Source organism: Mustela nivalis (genome assembly GCF_964662115.1).
Source record: "Mustela nivalis genome assembly, chromosome: 3".
NCBI classification, from domain to species: Eukaryota; Metazoa; Chordata; class Mammalia; order Carnivora; family Mustelidae; genus Mustela; species Mustela nivalis.
In genome coordinates this window covers 103,789,130-103,811,366 of record NC_139022.1, presented here as the reverse complement: position 1 = coordinate 103,811,366, position 22,237 = coordinate 103,789,130, and the positions used below count along the sequence as shown (strand labels likewise).

General features: G+C 34.1%; 1 protein-coding gene across 13 annotated transcripts in view; it reads left to right on the top strand.

Annotated features, from left to right (window-relative positions):
- LOC309862060 (ankyrin repeat and KH domain-containing protein 1) overlaps positions 1–22,237 on the top strand; it is a gene marked incomplete at its 3' end in the record, with an annotated part of 132,054 nt that overhangs the window by 50,634 nt on the left and 59,183 nt on the right. For 8 of the 13 annotated variants that reach the window (XM_082725420.1, XM_082725426.1, XM_082725425.1 and 5 more), the window contains exons 8-11: positions 684–921; positions 1,155–1,346; positions 6,795–6,904; positions 17,058–17,114. In XM_082725420.1, the coding sequence (XP_082581546.1) occupies positions 684–921; positions 1,155–1,346; positions 6,795–6,904; positions 17,058–17,114 (597 nt within the window). Of the gene's footprint in view, positions 1–683; positions 922–1,154; positions 1,347–6,794; positions 6,905–17,057; positions 17,132–22,237 lie in introns of those variants that run through there. The other 5 variants (XM_082725427.1, XM_082725421.1, XM_082725431.1 and 2 more) reach the window with 2 other exon arrangements.

Here is a 22,237-nt window from a genome sequence, read left to right as displayed (position 1 = left end):
TTCTCCCTGTCAAAAAAATAAATAAAATCTTTAAAAAGAAAATAATTGCCTTCTGTCTATACAGATGGACCCATGGTAATATTATTTACAAGAGAATAGATACTTGTTTTTACATGTTTGTAAAATTTTTTCTTTCATTGCAACAAGCTAGTGATGAGGAAAAATATAGGGTACTATCAGTCTGCAGGGGTTTTCCTTGGTGACATAATCCCAAGTGGTAATGACTTCTTAGAATTTGTTGTTACTTTTTGTCAAGTCCTTGTTTCTTAAATAGCTCTAATACAGTATCCTATGACACCTAGGTTGGAGGGTATAGTTATATTTGACTTGGCAGTAGTATAAATAGTAATTATTTTGAGGTACTCTTGTGTATGGATTTAACAGTTTTTTGAACTTCAAAGAATGTGAAAATTTGAAATTATTTGGAATTGTTAATATATGTTGCAAGTCTGATTCTTGTGGAAAATTTTGGGTTTGCTCAAAGGTAAGGTAAAGTAATCTTAATGGAGTTTTGATAAGACACCTCAGGTTTCTCAGATGGGCATGATAATACATGTGTATCTAAGGTGCATCTCTGTTTCTTTCTTCCTTTTCATTTTTCCTCATCTCTTCTTTTCTCCCAATTTAAAAATCTCAAAACAACAAAATTCCTTCCTTCTTGTTTTCCTTCTAAAAATCTGCAGGATGGACATGTAGAGGTAGCACGTTTGCTTTTGGATAGTGGTGCTCAAGTGAACATGCCCGCAGATTCATTCGAGTCTCCGTTAACGCTAGCTGCCTGTGGAGGACATGTTGAATTGGCAGCTCTGCTTATTGAAAGGGGGGCAAATCTAGAAGAAGTTAATGATGAGGGATATACTCCCTTGATGGAAGCTGCTCGGGAAGGACATGAGGAGATGGTGGCCCTACTCTTAGCGCAAGGTAAAGTAGTTTTACTTCTTTAATTAAAAAATAAATTTCCTTTGGGTGTTTTGTGTTGAGTATCAGCAAAGTGTACTACAACTAAAATACTTTTTTGCATTGATGGTAAAATAAATTATCAGCACCCTAGAAGGAATCCTAGAAGCAGGGAGAGATGATTAACATAATTTAGAACAATATTTTTATCCTAAGTATTACAGCTAGTGTTATCAATTTTTATGCTTTCCTCTTAGGAGCAAATATAAATGCCCAGACGGAAGAAACCCAAGAAACTGCTCTGACCTTGGCTTGCTGTGGAGGGTTTTCTGAAGTTGCAGACTTCTTGATTAAAGCAGGGGCTGATCTAGAACTCGGCTGCTCCACACCTCTCATGGAGGCTTCACAGGAGGGACACCTTGAGTTGGTTAAATATTTATTGGCTGCTGGTATGTGAATTTAAAAATGCCCTTTAGAAAAAGGATTTTATATTGCTTTCATAACTTTATCAATTAACCTTAACTTTTTCATATCTACAGAAGTTGAAAGCCAGCTCTACAATTTGATTGTTCTACTTAGGCTCCTACATCTCTAAAAATGTCTTAAAAAATTTTCTTATTGTTAAGGTTTGCTTCATGACCATAGCTTGCACATTGACCTCCTCTCTCCATTCAATAGTTTGTGGCTTCTGGAAGGCAGAAATTAGTTCCTCTTAGTCTCTGTGTTAGTAAGTGGAGGTGGGGATGATGACATTATAGAGGTCATAGTTTGATACTTTCAAGCCTGTTCATTTCTTGACATTTTTAAGCCTTCTTAAGAGTAAAAAAAGAAAAAAGAACAAGTGGGAATTTAATTTTTGGCAGAAGTACTTAGTTTTAAAATGATTTGTGCTTTATGCATTGATAAGCAATAGGAAGAAATTAGTAGTTTTGCATAAAATATTTGTAGTTTTATAGCATAAAATAAGAATTAGCAGAGGATGCTTGGGTGGCTCAGTCAGTTAAGCATCTGCCTTTGGTTCAGGTCATGATCCCAGGGCCCTAGGATCAAGTCTCACATCTGGCTCCTTGCTCAGCAGGGAGCCTGCTTCTCCCTCTGCCTGCTGCTCCCTCCACCTGCTGCTCCCCTGCTTGTGTTCCTGCTCTTTCTCTCTCTCTGACAAATAAATAAATAAAAATCTTAAAAAAAAAAAAAAAAAGAATATACTAGAAAACTAGAAAAAAATATCCAGATAGACATATACCTTTATAAGTATATTGAAAACAATATGAAATTTTTCTTTTTATCTGTGTCTGACATATTGTTTAAAACTTGACATATGAAGAGGGCGCCTGGGTGGCTCAGTGGGTTAAGCCGCTGCCTTTGGCTCAGGTCATGATCTCAGGGTCCTGGGATCAAGTCCCGTATCGGGCTCTCTGCTCAGCAGGGAGCCTGCTTCCTCCTCTCTCTCTCTCTCTCTCTGCCTGCCTCTCTGCCTACTTGTGATTTCTCTCTGTCAAATAAATAAATAAAATCTTTAAAAAAAAAACTTGACATATGAAGAAATTAATATGTTAAGGAAAATATAATATTTAGCAAGGCTTTGTTCAATGTTTTTAAGCTTTTATTGTTAACATTAATTTCATTATAGCCCAGATTCAATTTTTCCTTTGAATTGTTATTGAAATAATTTCTTAGGATTGTTAGTGGTGCAGATGATTATTTATTTTTTGAACAAAAGCATAGACCAGTCATACAAGCTGACCTCTCCCCTGACTCAGATATTAGCAGTCACTGTAGTTAATGTGTGCATTACTCAGTCATTGTACCTCCATCATTTTCAGCAACTATCTTTGTGCCCTTCAGGAGTGCTCTACCAGTGATTACCTTCCATAGTCTTTCCACATCCCTCTGTGTTAAGTCTTGCTGTTGTAAGAGGCTTTTAAGAGAAGGCATTAATGTTTAGTAAGAAATTATTGAATACCAAGACATTCTGCTCAGCTTTTGTGTTATTTCTATTAATTGCCACTGGTCCCTATATAGTTAAAAATATTAAACACATTCTTATAGATATGGAAACAATACACAATCATGTTACCCTAAGGCAACCAGGCTAATAAGTGACAGAGCTAATGTTCATACTTAGAGCTCTGGACATTGTTTTTCCTATTGTACCACTGTGGAATCTTGTTTAGCTGCTTATGCTAATTTGACGTACAAAGTTTCCAGAACTATCTCAGGGGATTGAGAATCACTTTTTTATATGATCACTATCTATAAAAATTTTTTTTCCAGTTTAGAGTGTGCTTAATTTACATGAAGTTCTTCTTAGAGTGTAGCAGTAAAAACAAAACACACACAAAAAGCAAAACAATAAAATTTTTTAATATATTGCCTTTATCATTTTCAAGAACTTTTTTGTTATGGCATATTTTCAAACATAGAGAATAGTATAATGAACCCTAAGAAGCCATCACCCAGCTTTCTTTACCAATTTTTTTTTTCTTTTAGATAGAGAGAGATCACAAGTAGGCAGAGAGGCAGGCAGAGAAAGAGGGGGAGGCAGGCTCCCTGCCGAGCAGAGAGCCTGATGTGGGGCTCGATCCCAGGACCCTGAGATCATGACCCAAGCTGAAGGCAGAGGCTTAACCCATTGAGCCACCCAGGTGCCCCATCTTTACCAATTTTTAATTTATGACCCATATCATTTCTTTTCTTCTTCTTTTTTTTTTTAAGATTTTATGTATTTATTTGACAGAATGAGATGGTAAGAGAGGGAAAAACATGCAGGGGGAGTGGGAGAGGGAGAAGCAGGCATCCCACGGAGCAGGGAGTCCACCACAGGGCTCAATCCCAGGACCATGGGATCATGACTTGAGCCCAAGGCAGACGCTTAAAGATTGAGCCACCCAGGGGCCTTGACCTATCTCATTTCATCTATATTCCTCCATATCCCCCATTTCTTTTTTTTTTTTTTTTTAAGATTTATTTATTATCCGAGAGAGAGAGAGAGATCATGAACAGGGGGAAGGGATAGAGGGAGAAGCACACTCCCCTCTGAGCAGGGAGCCTGATGCGCGACTCAGTCTCAAGACCCCTGGATCACACAACCTAAGCCGAAGGCAGACAATTAAGCAACTGAGCCGCCCAGGTGCTTTCCCCCATTTATTTTTATACAGTTGTTTTTTACTGAGATGTAATTGATATAGATAATATGAGTTTCAGGTGTATAACCTAATGATTTGGTATTTGTATATATTGTGAAATGATCACCACACTTAAGTCTAGTTAACATCCACCACCATATATATTTATAGAAACATTTTTAAATTTAAAATTCAAATTTTTAATTTAAAAATAAATTATTAAAAATATAAATTTATTTCTCTAAATAATCAATAAATGTTTTAATAGTATCTCTGAAAGATAATCTTTTTTTTTAAATATTTTATTTGTTTATTTGACAGAGATCACAAGTAGGCAGAGAGGCAGGCAGAGAGAGAGGAGGAAGCAGGCTCCCTGCTGAGGAGAGAGCCCCATGCGGGGCTGTGTCCCAAGACCCTGGGATCATGACCTGAGCCAAAGGCAGAGGCTTTAACTCACTGAGCCACCCAGGTGCCCCTCAGAAAGATAATCTTTAAAAAATAACCACAATATCATTTTCCTACCTACATTTTTAAAATAGTAATTTTTTAGTATTATTAAATGTCTAAGTAGTTTTCATATTTTTCTTACAAATATGTATATGGGTTTAATGAATTTTTGAATCAAGATTCAATAAGATTTATATAACAGCTGTTGGTTAATGTCTCTTTTTTTTTGACATTTCTTTCTTTTTTTTTTTTTTTAAAGATTTTATTTATTTATTTATTTGACAGAGAGAGATTACAAGTAGGCAGAGAGAGAGAGAGGAGGAAGCAGGCTCCCTGCTGAGCAGGGAGCCCGATGCGGGACTCGATCCCAGGACCCTGAGATCATGACCCGAGCCAAAGGCAGCGGCTTAACCCACTGAGCCACCCATGCGCCCTGGTTAATGTCTCTTAAGTCTCTTTTGTCTTTGTGCTCCCCTTCCATTTTTCTATTTCCTTGCAAGCTTTGATTGAAGAAATGGAATGTTTATTCTTTAGGCTTCCCACTGATAGGGATTTTGCCAGTTGCATCTCCATGATTTTATTTTACTTGTTTTTCTGTCTCTTGGATTTCCTATAAAGTTGTAGTTAAATCTAGAGACTTGATCAGAATTCGGGTATGATGTGGGTTTTTTTGTTTTTTTTTTTACTAGACTGCTTCATAGGTACTATTTGTATACTTCCTTCTGGAGGTAATAAATGTCTGATTATCTTTCTTTTTGTGATATTATTAGCCACAAATGATCATTAATTCATAAATTATCAGTAGATATATTAATTCATTAGGAGTAGTCTCAATTCTGTTATTCCTTCCTTCTTTATTAGCTGAAACGTGTCTATAAAGAGAAACTACCCTTCGTCAGCTATTTGGTTACCCTTAGATATAAATCCTATGAGAATGGCAGTTTGATTTTTTTTTTTTCCTTTTATTTACCAATTAACAAAACAATAAGGTAATCCCCTAATATCCTTCACTGGTGACTAATGAAGTTTTGTTTTTTACTTGAACATTATTTGAACTTCCAAATTTAAGCATATGTGATGGCTTTTACTTCATCATAGTTCTCATTCTTTTAGAAGCAAAAACTATTGAAAGATGGGAAAATTTGATTATCTTTGGTCAGTAAGGTTAGCTCCGAAGTCCTTTTGATGTGACCTCACTATAGTCTCTCATAATTCCGTTGGTTTCGGATATGGCAAGGTGTTTCAGGCACATCTTACACACATTCTGCCCCAAACCAATTATTTTTCTAAGCCCTTGTTGCATTTGTTAGAAAATAGTATGTAGAGACCATAGTGTAAGCTAGAGACTATTTCTGCTTGGTGTGTCATTGTCTCTAGCACTTATTGGTTTGTCAGAGTTAGGAATTATTTATTTTTCTTATGGATAAAAAACATGAGTTTATGTCAGTACCTCTACTTCAGAGCCATAGAGTTTTCACTTAACTTCAACAGTCTTCTGTGTTTTCTCTCGGTTGTTCCGAAAATTTCACTTTTCACCAAAGATTACTTGTTTACTCATTTGATTTTAAGATATCCATAGAACTATGTCAGAATACAAATCAGCACACTGAAAAAAAATTAAATTAAAAAAAAAAGAATACAAATCAGCAGTACCACAATATGATTTCAGAGAACTCTTTTGATATTTTTTGTTTTGCAGCCCCTGCACCCCCTCCCCCGGTTTGGGCTCTATAAAATAATATGATATTGTTCCTCTTTTTTTTTTTTTTTTAAAGATTCTATTTATTTGGTAGAGTGAGATAGAGAACATGAGATGGGGGAAGGTCAGAGGGAGAAGCAGACTCTGTACTGAGCAGGGAGCCTGATGTCGGATTTTATCCTGGGGTTATGACCTGAGCTGAAGGCAGATGTTTCACCAACTGAGCCACTCAGACACATCTAGTACAGTTTCTTTCTGTGTGCCTAAATGCATAAAAGAAAAATGGGATACTTAAAATACTGTAGTATTTTAATATTTGAATTCATCAATTTTGGGGTGCCTGGATGGCTCAGTGGGTTAAAGCCTCTGCCTTCGGCTTGGGTCATGATCCCTAGGTTCTGGGATCGAACCCCACATCGGGCTCCCTGCTCACCAGAGAGCCTGCTTCCTCCTTTCTCTCTGCCTGCCTTTCTGCCTACTTGTGATCTCTGCCTATCAAATAAATAAATAAAATCTTAAAAAAAAAAGATTTCGCTGAATTCATCAATTTCATCAGATTGTAAAATTGGACTGTTTAATACAATCTTACAGTTCACAAGTATATGTTTGGTTTTTTTGCTTGCCAGGTGCTAATGTTCATGCTACGACAGCAACAGGAGACACAGCCTTAACCTATGCTTGCGAAAATGGACATACGGATGTTGCAGATGTTTTGCTTCAAGCAGGGGCCGATTTAGTAAGACATATTTATTTATTCATTTATTTATTTGAGAATGTTGATATTCTTTCTTTTATTTTTAACATTTAGAAAACACTTGGAAAGGAGATCAGTGATTTGCATACTTTGCATAAAATAACTTTTGAAAAAGTTATTGTAATTGTTGCATTCATTAAATATATATGAAAGTACTTAGTACTTAGTTTTTAAACCAAAAAAATTTTAACTTTGTATATAGCATTTATATACAAATATATTTTATTTTATATTTATATTATATTTCTTTCCTAGGTAAAACTATTTGTTGGTTTCTTCCACTCAATGCCAGCCCCATTTGACATTCCTGAACTTTTTAAACTGCTCTTTTTAGACATATAATTTCAAAGATATGTTTACAGAATAGAATAACCTATCAAATCACTTTGATTTCTTTTGTTTCTTTAATTAGTTTGACTTTTGAAAACAAAACTGTCCTCTTCCTGACATTATTACAGCATTCTGTTGGTTTTCTATTAATGTTTTCTATTTTGGCTTTTCAAAATTTCAAATTAGATGGCAGCTTCATATATGTAATAATCTTTACAACTGTGGGGAATTGTAAATAGTTTTTCACTTTAAAGGTTCATACTTCTTGATGAAATGTGTGCTTTGACTAATTTTTATTTTGGAGGGTACTTTAAATTGCTTTCTAGAGTCTGTCTCCGAATTTTCTTTTATATTTCTTAAAAATCTGTAAGACGTGCACAACTATAAATGTTGAGGAGGTCTGATAGTTTAAAGTTATTTAGAAAAAAAAGTTTTTAATATTGCCTTTTAAACCATTTCAAGTAACAGATACTCCCACAGATACCTGAAAACATTGTTGGAAAATAATGATTGTGGTTAACATAAATGTACAGTATGTTTTGCTATTTGTCATTATTTCTACTGATTCTAAATATTATAATGATAAGAATAGGATTCATTCTCATCAATCAGGATCTACCTCATCGGTTAGAATTTCTGAGAGGTATACTTTTTTTGCTTGAAAATTACGCAGAATGACACATTAAGTGGATCTTAACCTTCTGCCTTCTTTCCTTTTTTAGACTTGCTTTGGGTCATCCATAAAAATTAAGAATTGAAGTATTTCATCATATAAAATAAAGAAATAAGATATAGCGTAAATGCTATATACAAAGTTAAATAGTCCTCTGAATTCTATCTGGTTATCTCCATTTTTCTTTGGCAAAGTCATTTTCTTAATGTTTGTTTAAAATTATTCTGAAAATATTAAGTAGTAGAAAGAGGAACTGTCTGTTAAATAGAATCCAATATATAGCAAAACCTTATTGATTTCATTTAAGAGAACTAATTTATAGCAAAACCTTACTGATTTTGAGTTAAAAATCTATTATGAGGGACGCCTGGGTGGCTCAGTTGGTTGGACAACTGCTTTCGGCTCAGGTCATGATCCCGGAGTCCCGGGATCGAGTCCCGCATCGGGCTCCCAGCTCCACGGGGAGTCTGCTTCTCCCTCTGACCTTCTCCTCGCTCATGCTCTCTCACTGTCTCTCTCTCAAATAAATAAATAAAACCTTAAAAAAAAATCTATTATGAAATATTTTTAATTTAAATGTTTTATTTTGTAGTCTTCTGGAATTACATAAAGAGTATGATTAGAGTTCCTCAGAAGAATTATGTTAAATGAACAGATAAAAAGAGTTAAATTTATCATATTATTTTACATTCCAAATGTATGACTAAAAAAGTGGCTCTGATAAATATATATCTTAATTAAGTAGGGTAATATTATTATCCTAATACAATCATTTATTCTATTTTACGATCTTGCCTTCGCATTCATATTTATTTGTAATTATAACTATAGTGTAATAAAGTTATTTTCTATTTTTTCCACTGTATGTTCTACATATTGCCACATAGTCTCTGTATTTATAGCTCTTCCATTAACAGACCTTGATTCACCTTTCATTGAACTTTTGACTTGCTTTCATTTTTCACAGTATAAATACTGTTAGATTTAATAACTTCATGAGCATAGCTTCTTTTCTTTTGAATAACCTCATATATTGATTTTAACTTTAAAAATATATTGCTTGTTCCATGCTTTTGCTATCTGTGGAGAGGCTTTTCAATTTTAATATTAGTTCTTTTCCTGATTAATAAAAAAGCAGTACTCGATCTTTATAAAAAATATGGCAAGTATGGGAAAGTATAGTAAGTTCGGTATTTAGAACCTACAAATAAACTTTGTGATTTCAGGCTTTACTATGTAAGCCAGTGGGGGAAACAAGACATAATAAAAAATAAGAAGTGAGTTAAACAGGTGGATCAGTCCAAATCCTGAGAAAAAATGACTGAATGACTGATCATTTTTACTAGCTGGACCTTACAGGCAATAGCATCTTTCTTTTTCGCCATTCTTTTCTGCCATCTCCTCGTATCTATTTTGGCCTATACTAATTTCCTCCTTTCCTTTGTAGATAGAAGATTCTCTACTCCCATCCTATCTCTGGCATCCCACTGGTGTGTTCTGATATCTATATTTGTTGCTTAAGTAAAATGAATTTTCTGTGTGTATGGGCTAGTCGAGAGCCTTCACTTTGGGGGAAACTATTTTTACCTTCAGTTTTAAATAAGGATTTCCAAGTCAACCTTGGAACACAGTCCGAACCAACCCCTATACTTTATTAAATTTTAGAGTCTAACTTTGGCCACAGTTCAAGGTTTTGGTATAATAATTTGTGAAAAGGAACTTAAAAGCTATTGTTTCTCATTCTTTAGAATATTTTGTACCAGAATCAGTTAGGATATTAATTATGGTTTAAAAAACTTCTAATGCAACAATTTGGTTTTCTTGTATTGTTGCTTGAAATGAAACTGAAAACTTTTATGGCTTTCATTCTAAATGTATAGTAAGTATAATTCAGGACTTAGTTTTAAGGGAAATCTAGAATTTTCTTATGGATTGCTTTTAAAAAATTCTCAGCTAGAACTGATGGCATACTTGAGCGTTTTCAGGTAGATCCTCAAAATATGTGCATGTTCTAATTTGAAACTTAGTTTTTTAAAATGTCACTTTTTCTAGTTTTAAAAATACTTTAAAATAAAATGATATATAGATATTTCTAGTAAAAACGACACTGAATATCTTATTTAGAGGTTGTAGATTGGTATATATAGCTTGTCTAACTTTTTAATAATTGAATAAATTTGAATAATCTATTTAAAACGTTTGGGCTTGATTAGTATCCTTAAATAGACCACTTAAAGTGTTCCTTTTGAAAGTAAAAAAATTAAATGAAAAATTGTCCATTAATTCCAGAATTATTTGAATATTCTCCGTTTAGCATGCAGAATCATTTTAACTACTCTATGAATAGAAAACCTAATTCATATCTTCCTGATGTTTGCATCTCTTATTACAACAGTAATGAGAATTGCATATTGAAATCAAGATTATTCCTTTATGTGTTTTCTTTGTCTACATAGCATCTTTGTTTATTGAGCCCAGGGGTTTATTTTTAGTTTTTGAAAATGATTATAGGTATATGAGTAAACCCATTTTAAGAAAATTTGTATTAAAATGCATTAGCATTACTTAAAATCTAAAAGAAATACATTTAAAAATTGCCTTTGGAAACTGCTTAATCTTGTTTCTCTGAAAAGGAATTTTCATGTTATTTGTATCTTCACACATTTGTTACTGAACTCTTTGATCAGAAATTACCAATAACACCATTTCATAACTGAAATCGACCAACTACTGTAGTCTTTTAGAACCTGCTCTGGTGTTCTTTATTATTCTAGGCTGTTTTCACCAGTTACTGGTCTTTAGACCAGAAGGCAAAGTTCTAGTATTTCATACTTGTTCTCATCTCTGCAGCCAGCTAGCTTTAGCTAAAGCACTTATGGCTTGATTTCTTTTATCACAGTCTTCTTATTACTATTAATTTTCAAGTTCAAGGTGGAGAATTTGCATTAACTATATACAGCAGCTTGATTTGATTGTAAAACTGCATTTTTCTCTTGCTTGCTTTTAATTTTGACTTTGTGTTGACTAACACGTCAGAGGTGTTTTGACTTGGTGTTTATGTTTTCCATTTGTGAAGATTATGGAATCTTAATCTTTTCATCATGACATTTTAATTTTGGTATTAAAACTTTGGTACATTTGTTAGGATAGGAGAAATAATGGTCATCTGTAGACTTTCCTTCACCTGTATTTGCCATCAAAACTGAATTTGAGGGGCGCCTGGGTGGCTCAGTGGGTTAAGCCACTGCCTTCGGCTCGGGTCATGATCTCAGGGTCCTGGGATCGAGTCCCGAATCGGGCTCTCTGCTGAGCAGGGAGCCTGCTTCCTTCTCTCTCTCTGCCTGCCTCTCAGTGTACTTGTAATTTCTCTCTGTCAAATAAATAAATAAAATCTTTAAAAAAAAAAAACTGAATTTGAAATGGGGGAAAGATTGATAATAGAAATCAGTTAAATAAGTCTTCAGCTTCTTGGCCTTTCGTTTCTAAAAGAGGTATATTGTAGTATAACTGATCAGTAAGTTCCCCACTCAAGGAGTACTTCCTATGATAAACAATTAACATAGATATTAAGGGAATGTAAGTACATTCTAGTTATGTTCATATGGAAAGATTTAGTGACCCACCTTACCATTTTATAGGCCAGCATTGCCATTTGAAAGTAGAACTTACTTACTTTGGCTCTGCTGGGTATGGTTGGGCAAATCACTTAAATTCTCCAGGCTTCTTTGCTTCTCTTCTCTTTTTCCTCACCTCCTCTTCTTCTTCCTTTTCCTTTTCTTATGTATTCCTTTTTTTTTTTTAAGATTTTATTTATTTATTTGACACAGAGAGAGATCACAAATAGGCAGAGAGGTAGGCAGAGAGAGAGAAGGGGAAGCAGGTCCTTTTCCTTTTCTTGTGAGGGATTTAGACCAGATGATCTTTAACTACCTGGCTTAAGTCTAATTTTGTGATTTCTGAAGAACAAGTGAATTCCCTATTTGGAGGTATTAGATAGATTAGATGATCTTGAATGTTTTGTTAGTCCAAGAATGTGTAAAGTGCTATGAGATCTTAAAGAAGATGAATTTTTAAGATTATAAACCATCATTACTAATAATGGTGTTAAGTATTATATAAATTATTTTCCCTCTTAAAATATTTGTATGTATTAGATGCATTTTAATTATCAAAAATTATTTTGGGTGTTAACTATAATTACTAGTTAGCAGTTTAACTTGTCATAAAATATCTTATAGATTGTCTTAATATATAGAAGTTATTTATCCCTGGGGTGTCTGGGTGGCTCAGTTGGTTAAGCATTTGACTCTTTTTTTTTTTTTTCAAGCATTCAACTCTTGATCTCAGAGTCATGAGTTTGGGCCCCATGCTAGGTGTGGAGTCTACTTTAAAAAAAAAGTTATTAATCCCTAAAATACATAATTGACTTAGTAAGGCTAATATAAAGAATAATCTGACATTATAATGCTAAATCATTACCTCTTAGTCATCTATTAATATTTTATTCTACTTAAATACTGTTAAAGAAGTAGGAAGAGTTTCTTTGACATGGATTTTTGTTTTAAATGAACTATTTCCTCAAGAATATAAGTCTCTCAGTTATCTTTGGAATTATTCAATTATAAATACATTCTTTTTGTTTATAAAAATAAAAAAATTAAAAATTAAAAAAAATACATTCTTTTTTTTCTTGCAGCCAAAGTTTATTTCAAGTAGCAATATGAACTTGTGTTCATCTTCTCATCTTACATACCTTAAAACTTTTCAAAATGTCCTTTGTGTAAGATTGTTTTTACAGCTTCGGCTTTCAAATATACACAGGCAATGTTCAATGAGAGACAAGGAATTTAGAATGCCATTTTACTTTAAGATGTTTACTACCTTGGGGCACCTGGGCGGCTCAGGTGTTAACCATCTGCCTTTGGCTCAGATCATGATCTCAGGGTCCTGGGATAGATCCCCACATCGGGCTCCCTGCTCAGTGGGGAGTCTGCTTCTCCCTTTCCCACTGCCCATGTTTATGTTCCCTCTCTCACTGTCTCTCTGTCAAGTAAATAAATAAGATCTTAAAAAAAAAAAAAAAGATGTTTACCACCTTGAAGAAGGGGTGGAAAAGGGACAGGATACCAAAGGCACAAGATAGAGCATGTTTTTTTCTTTTGCTCACAGTGAATCTGTTTTAGATGAAATGGGTCAGAGGAAATAAATAAAACCAACCTAAGGAAGTGTGGTAGGTACAGAGCGTTGCCAGTTATGGGGTCTTTGCCATATTGAGTAGAAGTTGGTTCTGTACCAATACTTAATTTCCTTGTTATTTTGGCTAAATTGTTATTTTTTTTTAAAGTTTATAATTGAATTTTTTTCTTAGTTTTTTTTTTTTTTAAGATTTTCTTTATTTATTTGACAGAGAGAGAGAGATCACAAGTAGGCAGAGAGACAGGCAGAGAGAGGGGAAGGCAAGCTCTCTGCTCAGCAGAGAGGGCTCGATCCCAGGACCCTGAGATCATGACCTGAGCTGAAGATAGAGGCTTAACCCACTGAGCCACCCAGGCACTCTGAAAATTTTTTTCTTAGTTTTAAATAGGTATATCTTTACATGGTTCAAAATTGAAATGTAAAGTGCCCTATGGGCATCTACTTTCCCTCTCCATTAGCCATAATATTCATTTGTTGTGTCCTTCCAGAGATATTTTATGTGTGTATGATGAAAAGTTACATTTGTTGAAAGAAACAGCTATTGATGTTTGGTGCTTTGTATAATTCCTTATTGAGATAGAATTTTGGTTTTCACTATACTTTCTCCATAGTGTTGACCATAGCTTTTAAGGACTTTTTTTTTTTTTTTAACATTTTTAGTATTTTATTGCAGTTGAAGCACTTTAACACTGATGAGGAAATTGGGCACTTTGAATATGTCATAATGGTCTGTCACCGATTTTGGTTAGGTGATATGGTTAGGTCATCCCTAACCATAAAGTAGGCTCTCTGACTCTTTTTGCTTTCCTTGGATTGAATTCTACCAGCCAAATGAACTTCTTTGGGCACTTTTTAGAAAGTTGAAATTACATGACTTGGACATGGATGTGTTAACAGTCTCTGGTTCTTATTTGTGGAATTTATTTCCTTTGAAATAAGATTTGATGTGGACTTCCCTCAAAAGGAAAAGTTTTGAAAGATTAATTTGTTATCTATATTAAATCTTATAAAATAGAAATATGGACCAGGTCCCCTTTCATAATTTTTTTAAAATTTCAGCAATATGTTATTTGTCCTTCTAGACATTTCTATCCCCAAGCATATATATAGTCCATGTATGTGAGTAATGTCTTTTTTTATATGAATGGATTTGTTACTACATATACTCTTCTGTAACTTTTTTCTTATAATTTTTTTCTGTGTTCCTATAGATTTCTCATTCTTTTTCACAGGTACTAGGGTTCTATGTAATTTATTGACCATTTATTTATTCATAAATTTCTGGGTTATTACAGTTTTTAAATATTATTATAGATATGCTATACTATATATTGTTAGACATATTCACATATTTCTGCTACTTTTGTGAATTTATCTATAGGGATAAATTCCTAGAAATGAAATTACTAGTTACCAGAGGATCCACTTCTAAAATTTTGATAGCTGCTGCCAAATTGTTCAAAAATGCTGAACCAGTCTGCATCTCTATTAACAGTTGAGACCTGATTCTCCACATTCTTACTGAATTATATTGAGTGAGTTCCTTCTCTTTCTTTCTTTTCTTGGTTTAATTTTCTAATCTTTTATCAGAGTCTCCATATTTGTTTTATCTTAAAAATCTTTCTGTGTTCCAAGTAGCTCTGTGAGCTGCTTCTAAATTGCTCCCAAAGCTTTTATGAACTACATAAAACACAGGTGTAAAATTACTTTCCGAGAGTATTCAGACATCATCTACAAATGCAAATTTTGAAATATTTTTTAATTTCCTTAACATTGATTGATTTTTTTTCAAGAAAATCAAGTATTCAGGGGCGCCTGGGTGGCTCAGTGGGTTAAGCCGCTGCCTTCGGCTCAGGTCATGATCTCAGGGTCCTGGGATCGAGTCCCGCATCGGGCTCTCTGCTCAGCAGGGAGCCTGCTTCCTTCTCTCTCTCTCTGCCTGCCTCTCAGTGTACTTGTAATTTCTCTCTGTCAAATAAATAAATAAAATCTTAAAAAAAAAAAAAGAAAATCAAGTATTCAGACAATATTGATTTCATTCTGAAAGAGGAGAATAATGTATGTTCTTCCCCCATAGGATTTGCATGAGCTTTTTTTTTTTCATTGTCATTTTTTTATAATATTTATATTTACAGTCTTTTTTTTTTTACACTATTTCTCACGTTGTTTAACTTTAGCTGTGTATTTAGGGGATTCACTGTTTATCTTACTACTCTTGTAGTAGGTAGCCTTAAAATTCCTGAGGTCCCAAATCTGACTCCCTTTTGACTGGCTCATATTGGCATTTTGATTTGAATTTACTTTCCTCCTCCAAAAAAATGAATTCACAGATGCTTGCATTTTTGAGACTGCTGTATGTTATATTTATGAATGAATGTAACCATATATAGAATTACTGAATTGCTTCTTTTTTCTCCTCAAATTTAAAACCCTCTATTGTACTGTCTTCTGGTACTGAATATTTCCAAAGCTTGCTGGAATATTCCCTATTATTTTCTGCTTTCTTCTAGGATTTTTATTATTGGTATATTGGATTTTTCTTGTTTCTTTTATCTTTATGTCTAATTCTTTGCATTTCTTTCTTTTTTCCTCTGCATTGTTTTTCTTAAGCCCATCCTCCAGGTCATTATTTTTTTCTGTACATTTCTGCTTCTATGTGATTTTCATGATTTAGTTTCTTCTCTTCTTCCAACTTACTTTTAGAACTTTTCTTGTTGTTATATCACTTTATTTGGTTATTTAAAGAATTCAGGTTCTCTTTATTTGGAAGTATAGGGGATATTTGACTAAAAATTTATTGTTTCTATTTTGATAGGAATTTCTTAGTATGTTCTCTATTGGATACTCTGTGCTTATTATTTATATTTGAATGAGGCTGGCTACTTATTGAACATCATGTGGGGATGGGGCAGGGAGAGGAATCCTGATAGCTTCTTCAGATTATATAGTTGTCTCAGCATACTTACTTACCAAGTCTCCATCATAGGAGCATACATCCCCCTAAGGTAAGCACATCACCCAAAGAAGAGGTAGGCATGACTTAAGAGTGAAGTTTTCTCGGAGCACCTGGGTGGCTCAGGTGGTTAAGTGCCAGACTTACGATTTCAGCTCAGGTTGTGGTCTCAAGGATCATGAGATGAGCCTTGGCCCTGCACCTGAGTCCCTACTTGGGACAGTCTGCTTGAGATTTTCTCCCTCTCCCTCTGCACATCCCCTTGTGCGTGCTGCACATGCTCTCTCTCTCTCTCTCTAATATATAAATAAATCCTTTTTTAAAGAGTTAAAGAGTGAAACTTTATCTCGGCCATGTTTCTTTTATTGGAGACTTAGTTCTCTGGTTAGTGACTGAAAAGATTATTGCTGTTTCTTCTAATGTATCCCTATCTCACCTTCAAGTACTTTCTGTCACAACTTTAGATTGAGGAAAAAATAGATCTATACAATATCTCAAGTTCTTTGGAAGCTCCTGATTTAGTTGAAAAGCATGAGTGCCAAGGGCATTTCTCAGGGAGAAAACAATATAACTATTTAAATACTTTATAGTATTTCCCTTACTTTTTCTCCCAACTTCTGATAGTCCCGGTTCCTTTGATTTAAATATTTTCCTTGGTTAGATATTAAGACACTGCTCTTGAGTCTGTGGCTCTAGTTGTATTTCAAGACAAAGGCATGAGTTCAAGTAATTCAGCAGAATTTTTCTGTGTGTGAAAGTTTATAATGAAGTTATATTATACAGAACCACATTATCAGACCCATAAAAAAAAAAATCATAGTGTGCTTCTGAGATTATGATCTCTATAGATGAGAATCTCTTTAGTTGAAGATCCTGAGTTTACAAAGCCCAGCACCTGAAATACCAGTCACAAGGTCTTCATGGCCAAATGTGATTTTCATTTTTGGAACAAGATCCGTGAGTTCTTCTTTTTCCTTTCACAGGACAAGCAGGAGGACATGAAGACTATTTTGGAGGGCATAGATCCGGCCAAGCATCAGGTGAGGGAGGCCTTTGATGCTTGTAAGCTACTACATAAGGAATAGATGTTGTAGGTAACCAAAACTCTGGATATCTGAATTACAGCCAAGAAGTTCCAGGACCTTGCTGGGTGACAAAGAAAATTTTCTTCAATTGAAAAAGATTATGAAGTTCCAATAAGAAGAGATTTATGTTACTAGTAGTTTGCTTCCTTAGTATTTTTTTTTAATGTGGTATTCCTAAAAAATTTCTTAGGTGAAGATAGATTTTCTTATTCAGATAGTTCTTTTGCATTCTTCCTTACAGGGAGATTCAACATACTACAGAGAGAAATCCTCAGTTTTAAAGTCCTTTGCATTCAGCTTTGTTTATCAAAAATCTGAAAACTCAGGCTTAGGGAGTTATATTGGATTGTTTTTTATATAATCCTCAAAGATAATTAGGTGAAGCATTTACTATATATTATTCATGCCATTAATTTCTATAAACTTAAAATTATTTTTGTAAAATTGCCCCCTGTAATTTCATTTTGAAATTGGTTTTTAAGAAGGTAAATACTTATTCGTAAGCAAACACTTCTTTTGAGAAAATGTTTTGAATTTGTGCCTCATGGTTTTAAGAGTCAAGCAAATTTGGTACCCATTTTAATTCAGAGAGATTTGTTTAAACTCAGGAAGCAGTGCTTAATTTTAAAATCAGGAATAAATTGTGATTATATCACAGCTTAGGCCTTCTAAAATAAATTTTTCAGCATCAAGCCACTCTTAATCAAAATGCTTGTTAAGGATCTTCATTATTGTCTTGTTGAATAAGAAGCTGCTATATTCATTCTATTTTGAACCAAGTAAATAATATATTTCACAAAACATTATGTGAAAATATGAATTTTTACTCAGTTGTATAATATCTCAGGCTCCTATCGAGAATGTAAAGCTGAGTGTTATTTCAGATAAAGTATTTCTTTCTTCTCAGACTGGTTAAAGGAAACGTGATTATAAATCTCTAAGCTGTAAGTCTCAAAAACTTGGGGTACTTTTTTTAAAATGAGCTTTGTGGCCCCACTTTTATTAGAGGTTCAGACTTAGTAGATCTGAAATGGGGACTCTGCATTTTATTTTTTTTTTATTTTTTTTTTAATTTTAAAGATTTTTATTTATTTATTTGAAAGACGGAGATCACAAGTAGGCAGAGAGGCAGAGAGAGAGAGAGAGGGAAGCAGGCTTCCTGCGGAGCAGGGAGCCCGATGCGGGGCTCGATCCCAGGACCCTGAGATCATGACCCGAGCCAAAGGCAGCAGCCCAAACCACTGAGCCACCCAGGCGCCCCAGGACTCTGCATTTTAAATGATATCCTAGGAGATGCTGATGGCAAGTTCTCCATATTCCACACTTTGAGACATTGTTAGAGTCCGTCACTCTGCATCAGTGTTGAGTTCTCTTCCTTTTCTATCTTTGCTTTATAATCCATCATTCTTTCTCCAACCAAACCAAGTTAAGTTTGGTTTTTCTCTTTTCCTTGTGATTTTTAGAAATTGAGCTAAACACAAGCCCTAGAGTAGTGGCTCAATCTTTTTTCCATCTCAGTTGTCCTAAGGGATATGAATAAGATCAGTAAGAGCAGATCACTAAGGTAATAATTAAAATACAGTGGTGGATTGGAAGAACATACCCTCCCAGGGGAGAACATTAGTATCCTCTAGTACATATATAGTATAAAACAGTCTCCTCTCCCTCTTCTCTGATTCTGGTCTTTCCCTTGACAATGTCCTCCTCAAACTCGAAGAAGTACTGCCTCTGTAATACAGTTACAATCCTTAGATGTATACCTTGGGTGTGCATGGCTATGATTTTAAGGGAAATCAACTTACTTTTTAAAAAATAAACTTAATTTTAAGTTAAATTTTGTTATCTAAATCCAAATGGGGAAAAAAATGCAGCCTTTTCCTCCTAGTGCTTGTTCCTCAGAACCAAAACCTTGCAGTGTATTTTTCATGGATAATATTTTAGGGGACTTACAAAGTTCTAATTATCCATTTATCAATATAGTTCAACCATTATTAATTAACTTACCTTAATTAACTTTAAATATGACCTACTTTTTAAATGTTAAGTTTTTATTAAGGAATAACGTACAGACTTTTTAGATTTACTATTCAAAGCTAGTAAACTTTTATCTGTTTTTTTCTTGATCTAAAACTATTTGTGAAGTACACAAAATTCCTAATGCCTTTTCTTTTAAAGGCCACAAAAACAAGTTCTCTCTTTCTAGGTTATTGTATTTTGAATGAGTCCTTTTCAGCTACCTCAAGTTTGTTTAAATATAAGTACAGATTACATCCAGTCAAGAAGATAAAGTCAGTGTTAGTATATTTTGAAACCTTTCTGCTCTCTGTTGTTTCAAGTATGTAGATACAATAAATAAAGTATGGGAGAAAAACAATCTAAGACTCTGTAGCTACAGTCAGAAAAAAGATTAAAGAACACTAGACTAGAATTGGAGTGTGGATCCACAGTTGAAGCTAACACCCAAGAAGAATTAAAATTTAAAGAAAGGGGGAGCGTGGGGGCTAGGATTTCAGTTTCTGTAGGCAATAGGGACTGAATGCATCACAAATGGAACAGGCGAGTAGATCTAGTCTACTTGACTGAAGCAAGGAACTGGGGACCATATTGCCCCACCTGTGAACAAAGATGGGGAAAAAAGCTACAATCAAACTTCTTTGTTGCAGTTAGAAATGATCTACTTGTTCTTGGTAGAATGAAGATACAAAGACAACCGTGTAACTAAGAACTTGGAAGACACTTTTTTTTTTTTTTAAGACTTTATTCATTTGACAGACAGAGATCACAAGTAGGCAGAGAGGCAGGCAGAGGGGGCGGGAAGCAGGCTCCCCACCGAGCAGAGAGCCTGATTCGGGTCTCGATCCCAAGAACCTGGGATCATGACCTGAGCGGAAGGCAGAGGCTTAACCCACTGAGCCACCCAGGTGCCCCTCTATTTTTTGATTTAGTGAGCAGAACTAAAATAACTCCATGAGACCAGAAGTTTTAAGTTGCCAATGAAGATCTCTTGCTGACATGGACTTTTAGGGTCAGATTCAGGCAACTTTCAGATCATCTGATGAGAAGGGATAAGTTTGTAAATAGAAATAAAAGAAAAAACTCTCATGCAAATTGAGCTTTTCAAAAAAATTATGAAGCTCAAGAGCAAATCGACATGGAGAGATAGTCAAGATGTAGCAAACAAACAAAAAGTGCAAAACAGGAGACTTCAAGCTCAGGCAATTGAAATAAAAGACTTTAAACATGCTTATTTTAAACTATAACCAGTAGCCACAAAACAACATGAAACAATGAAACAAAAGCCAATAATTATGAATTAAGAACAGATGGGTATGAAATAAAAAATGTTAATTTTGTGAAAGGGAAAGTTGTGGAAATAAAATATATGTAGGATAAACAATGTATTGGACTCAGTTGAATAAAAAATTAGTGAATCAGGTGATTAAATGAGAAATAACACAATATAGCATAAAGATAAAGAAATGGAAGATTTTATGAAAGAGAAATTGAGAAAAAGAGGGTAGATTGAGAAGCTCTACCACACATTTGAAATTTCTGAATGAGAAGATAGAAATACACAGTAGAGGCAATGTTTGAAGAGATAATGATAGAGAATTTTCTGAAATTGGAGCCAGACATGAATACTTGATTGAAAGATTAGTAAATAAAACAAATGAAACTGTAGAATTTGAAAGATAATATTTTAGAAGCTACTAGAAGGGAAAAAGTGCATTACTTCAAAGGAACAACAATCAAATTTTTGACAGCAGATTCTCATCAACAGTAATAATCACAGAAGACAGTGGGAAGTAATATCCACCAAATACCAGAAAAAAAATAGAATTCTGTACTCAACTACTCTTCCAGAGAAGGAAAAATAAACTAATTTTCATATCTACAAAGAATAAAAGAGCTTACCACCTCAGATCCTTGCCAAAAGAACTACTAAAAGATATATACATCAATAAGGAGACAGATATATCCTGGAGGAAGGCGTGGAATGCAGGAAGCTACGGTAAGCAAAGAAATTAGTAAAACATATTATAAATATAAATTTTTAATACAACACCTAAATTTTTATGCTTAAAACCAAAGTAATACTAAAGTTCTAGATAGCAGTAGCATGAAATTCAGAAGGATGTGTTAAAAGGTTGAAAAGCCATGCTAGAGTCCCTCTGTTGTTCAGGAGAGAAGGATCAGGTACTGAATAACTTTAAAGATTTTTTTTTTTTTTGCAAAATATGTCAGTAATCAGAACAAATATAAATCTGTTGAACACAGCTGTTAAAGGGAAAGACTTTTGAATTAGATTAAAAATGAAAATCTAGCAAATTCTGTCTTTGGGGATAAATCTAAAGTGAACTAATAGGGGAAGATTGACGAAGTGATGGAAAAAGTTATGTAAGGCAATATTAATATCCAATGAAATGGGATTTTTTCAAAAGATTTTATTTATTTATGACAGAGATAGTGAGAGAGAGAATGCAAGCACAGGGGAACTGGAGAGGAAGAAGCAGGCTCCCTGCTTAGTAGGGAACCTAATATGGGAGTCGATCCCAGGACACTGGGATCATGACCTAAGCCAAAGGCAGGCGCTTAATGACTGAGCTGCCCAAGTGCCACCTGAAATGGAATTTTAAGCCAAAAGCATTTTTAGAGATAAGTGTTCCTTCAACTGATATAACAGTTATTAATCAGTAACAATCTACCTTCTAAAGAAAATAGAAAATTACAAAGTTACAAGAAGGATAAGTCTCTATTTGTGGTGATAGGATTTTTTTCCACAGACTTCTGTATGAAACTGATCAAAGAGATAAAGCAATTGTTAAGAATAGAAAAATCAGATTTGCTTATAAATGGCTAACATTCCATTTCTATTAAATATACTATGAATTCTTTTCCAGTACATGGAACATGAATAAAATTGTCCATGTTTTAGACTACAAAGTCTTTAAAACAAACTCCTTAGTCACAGGGACTTAATTCTTTGATCTTTATTGATTTGAAATTACAAATTAATAATAAAACCTTTTTTTAAAAACATCCCATTCACCTAGAAAGTGAAGAAAAATACTTTTATA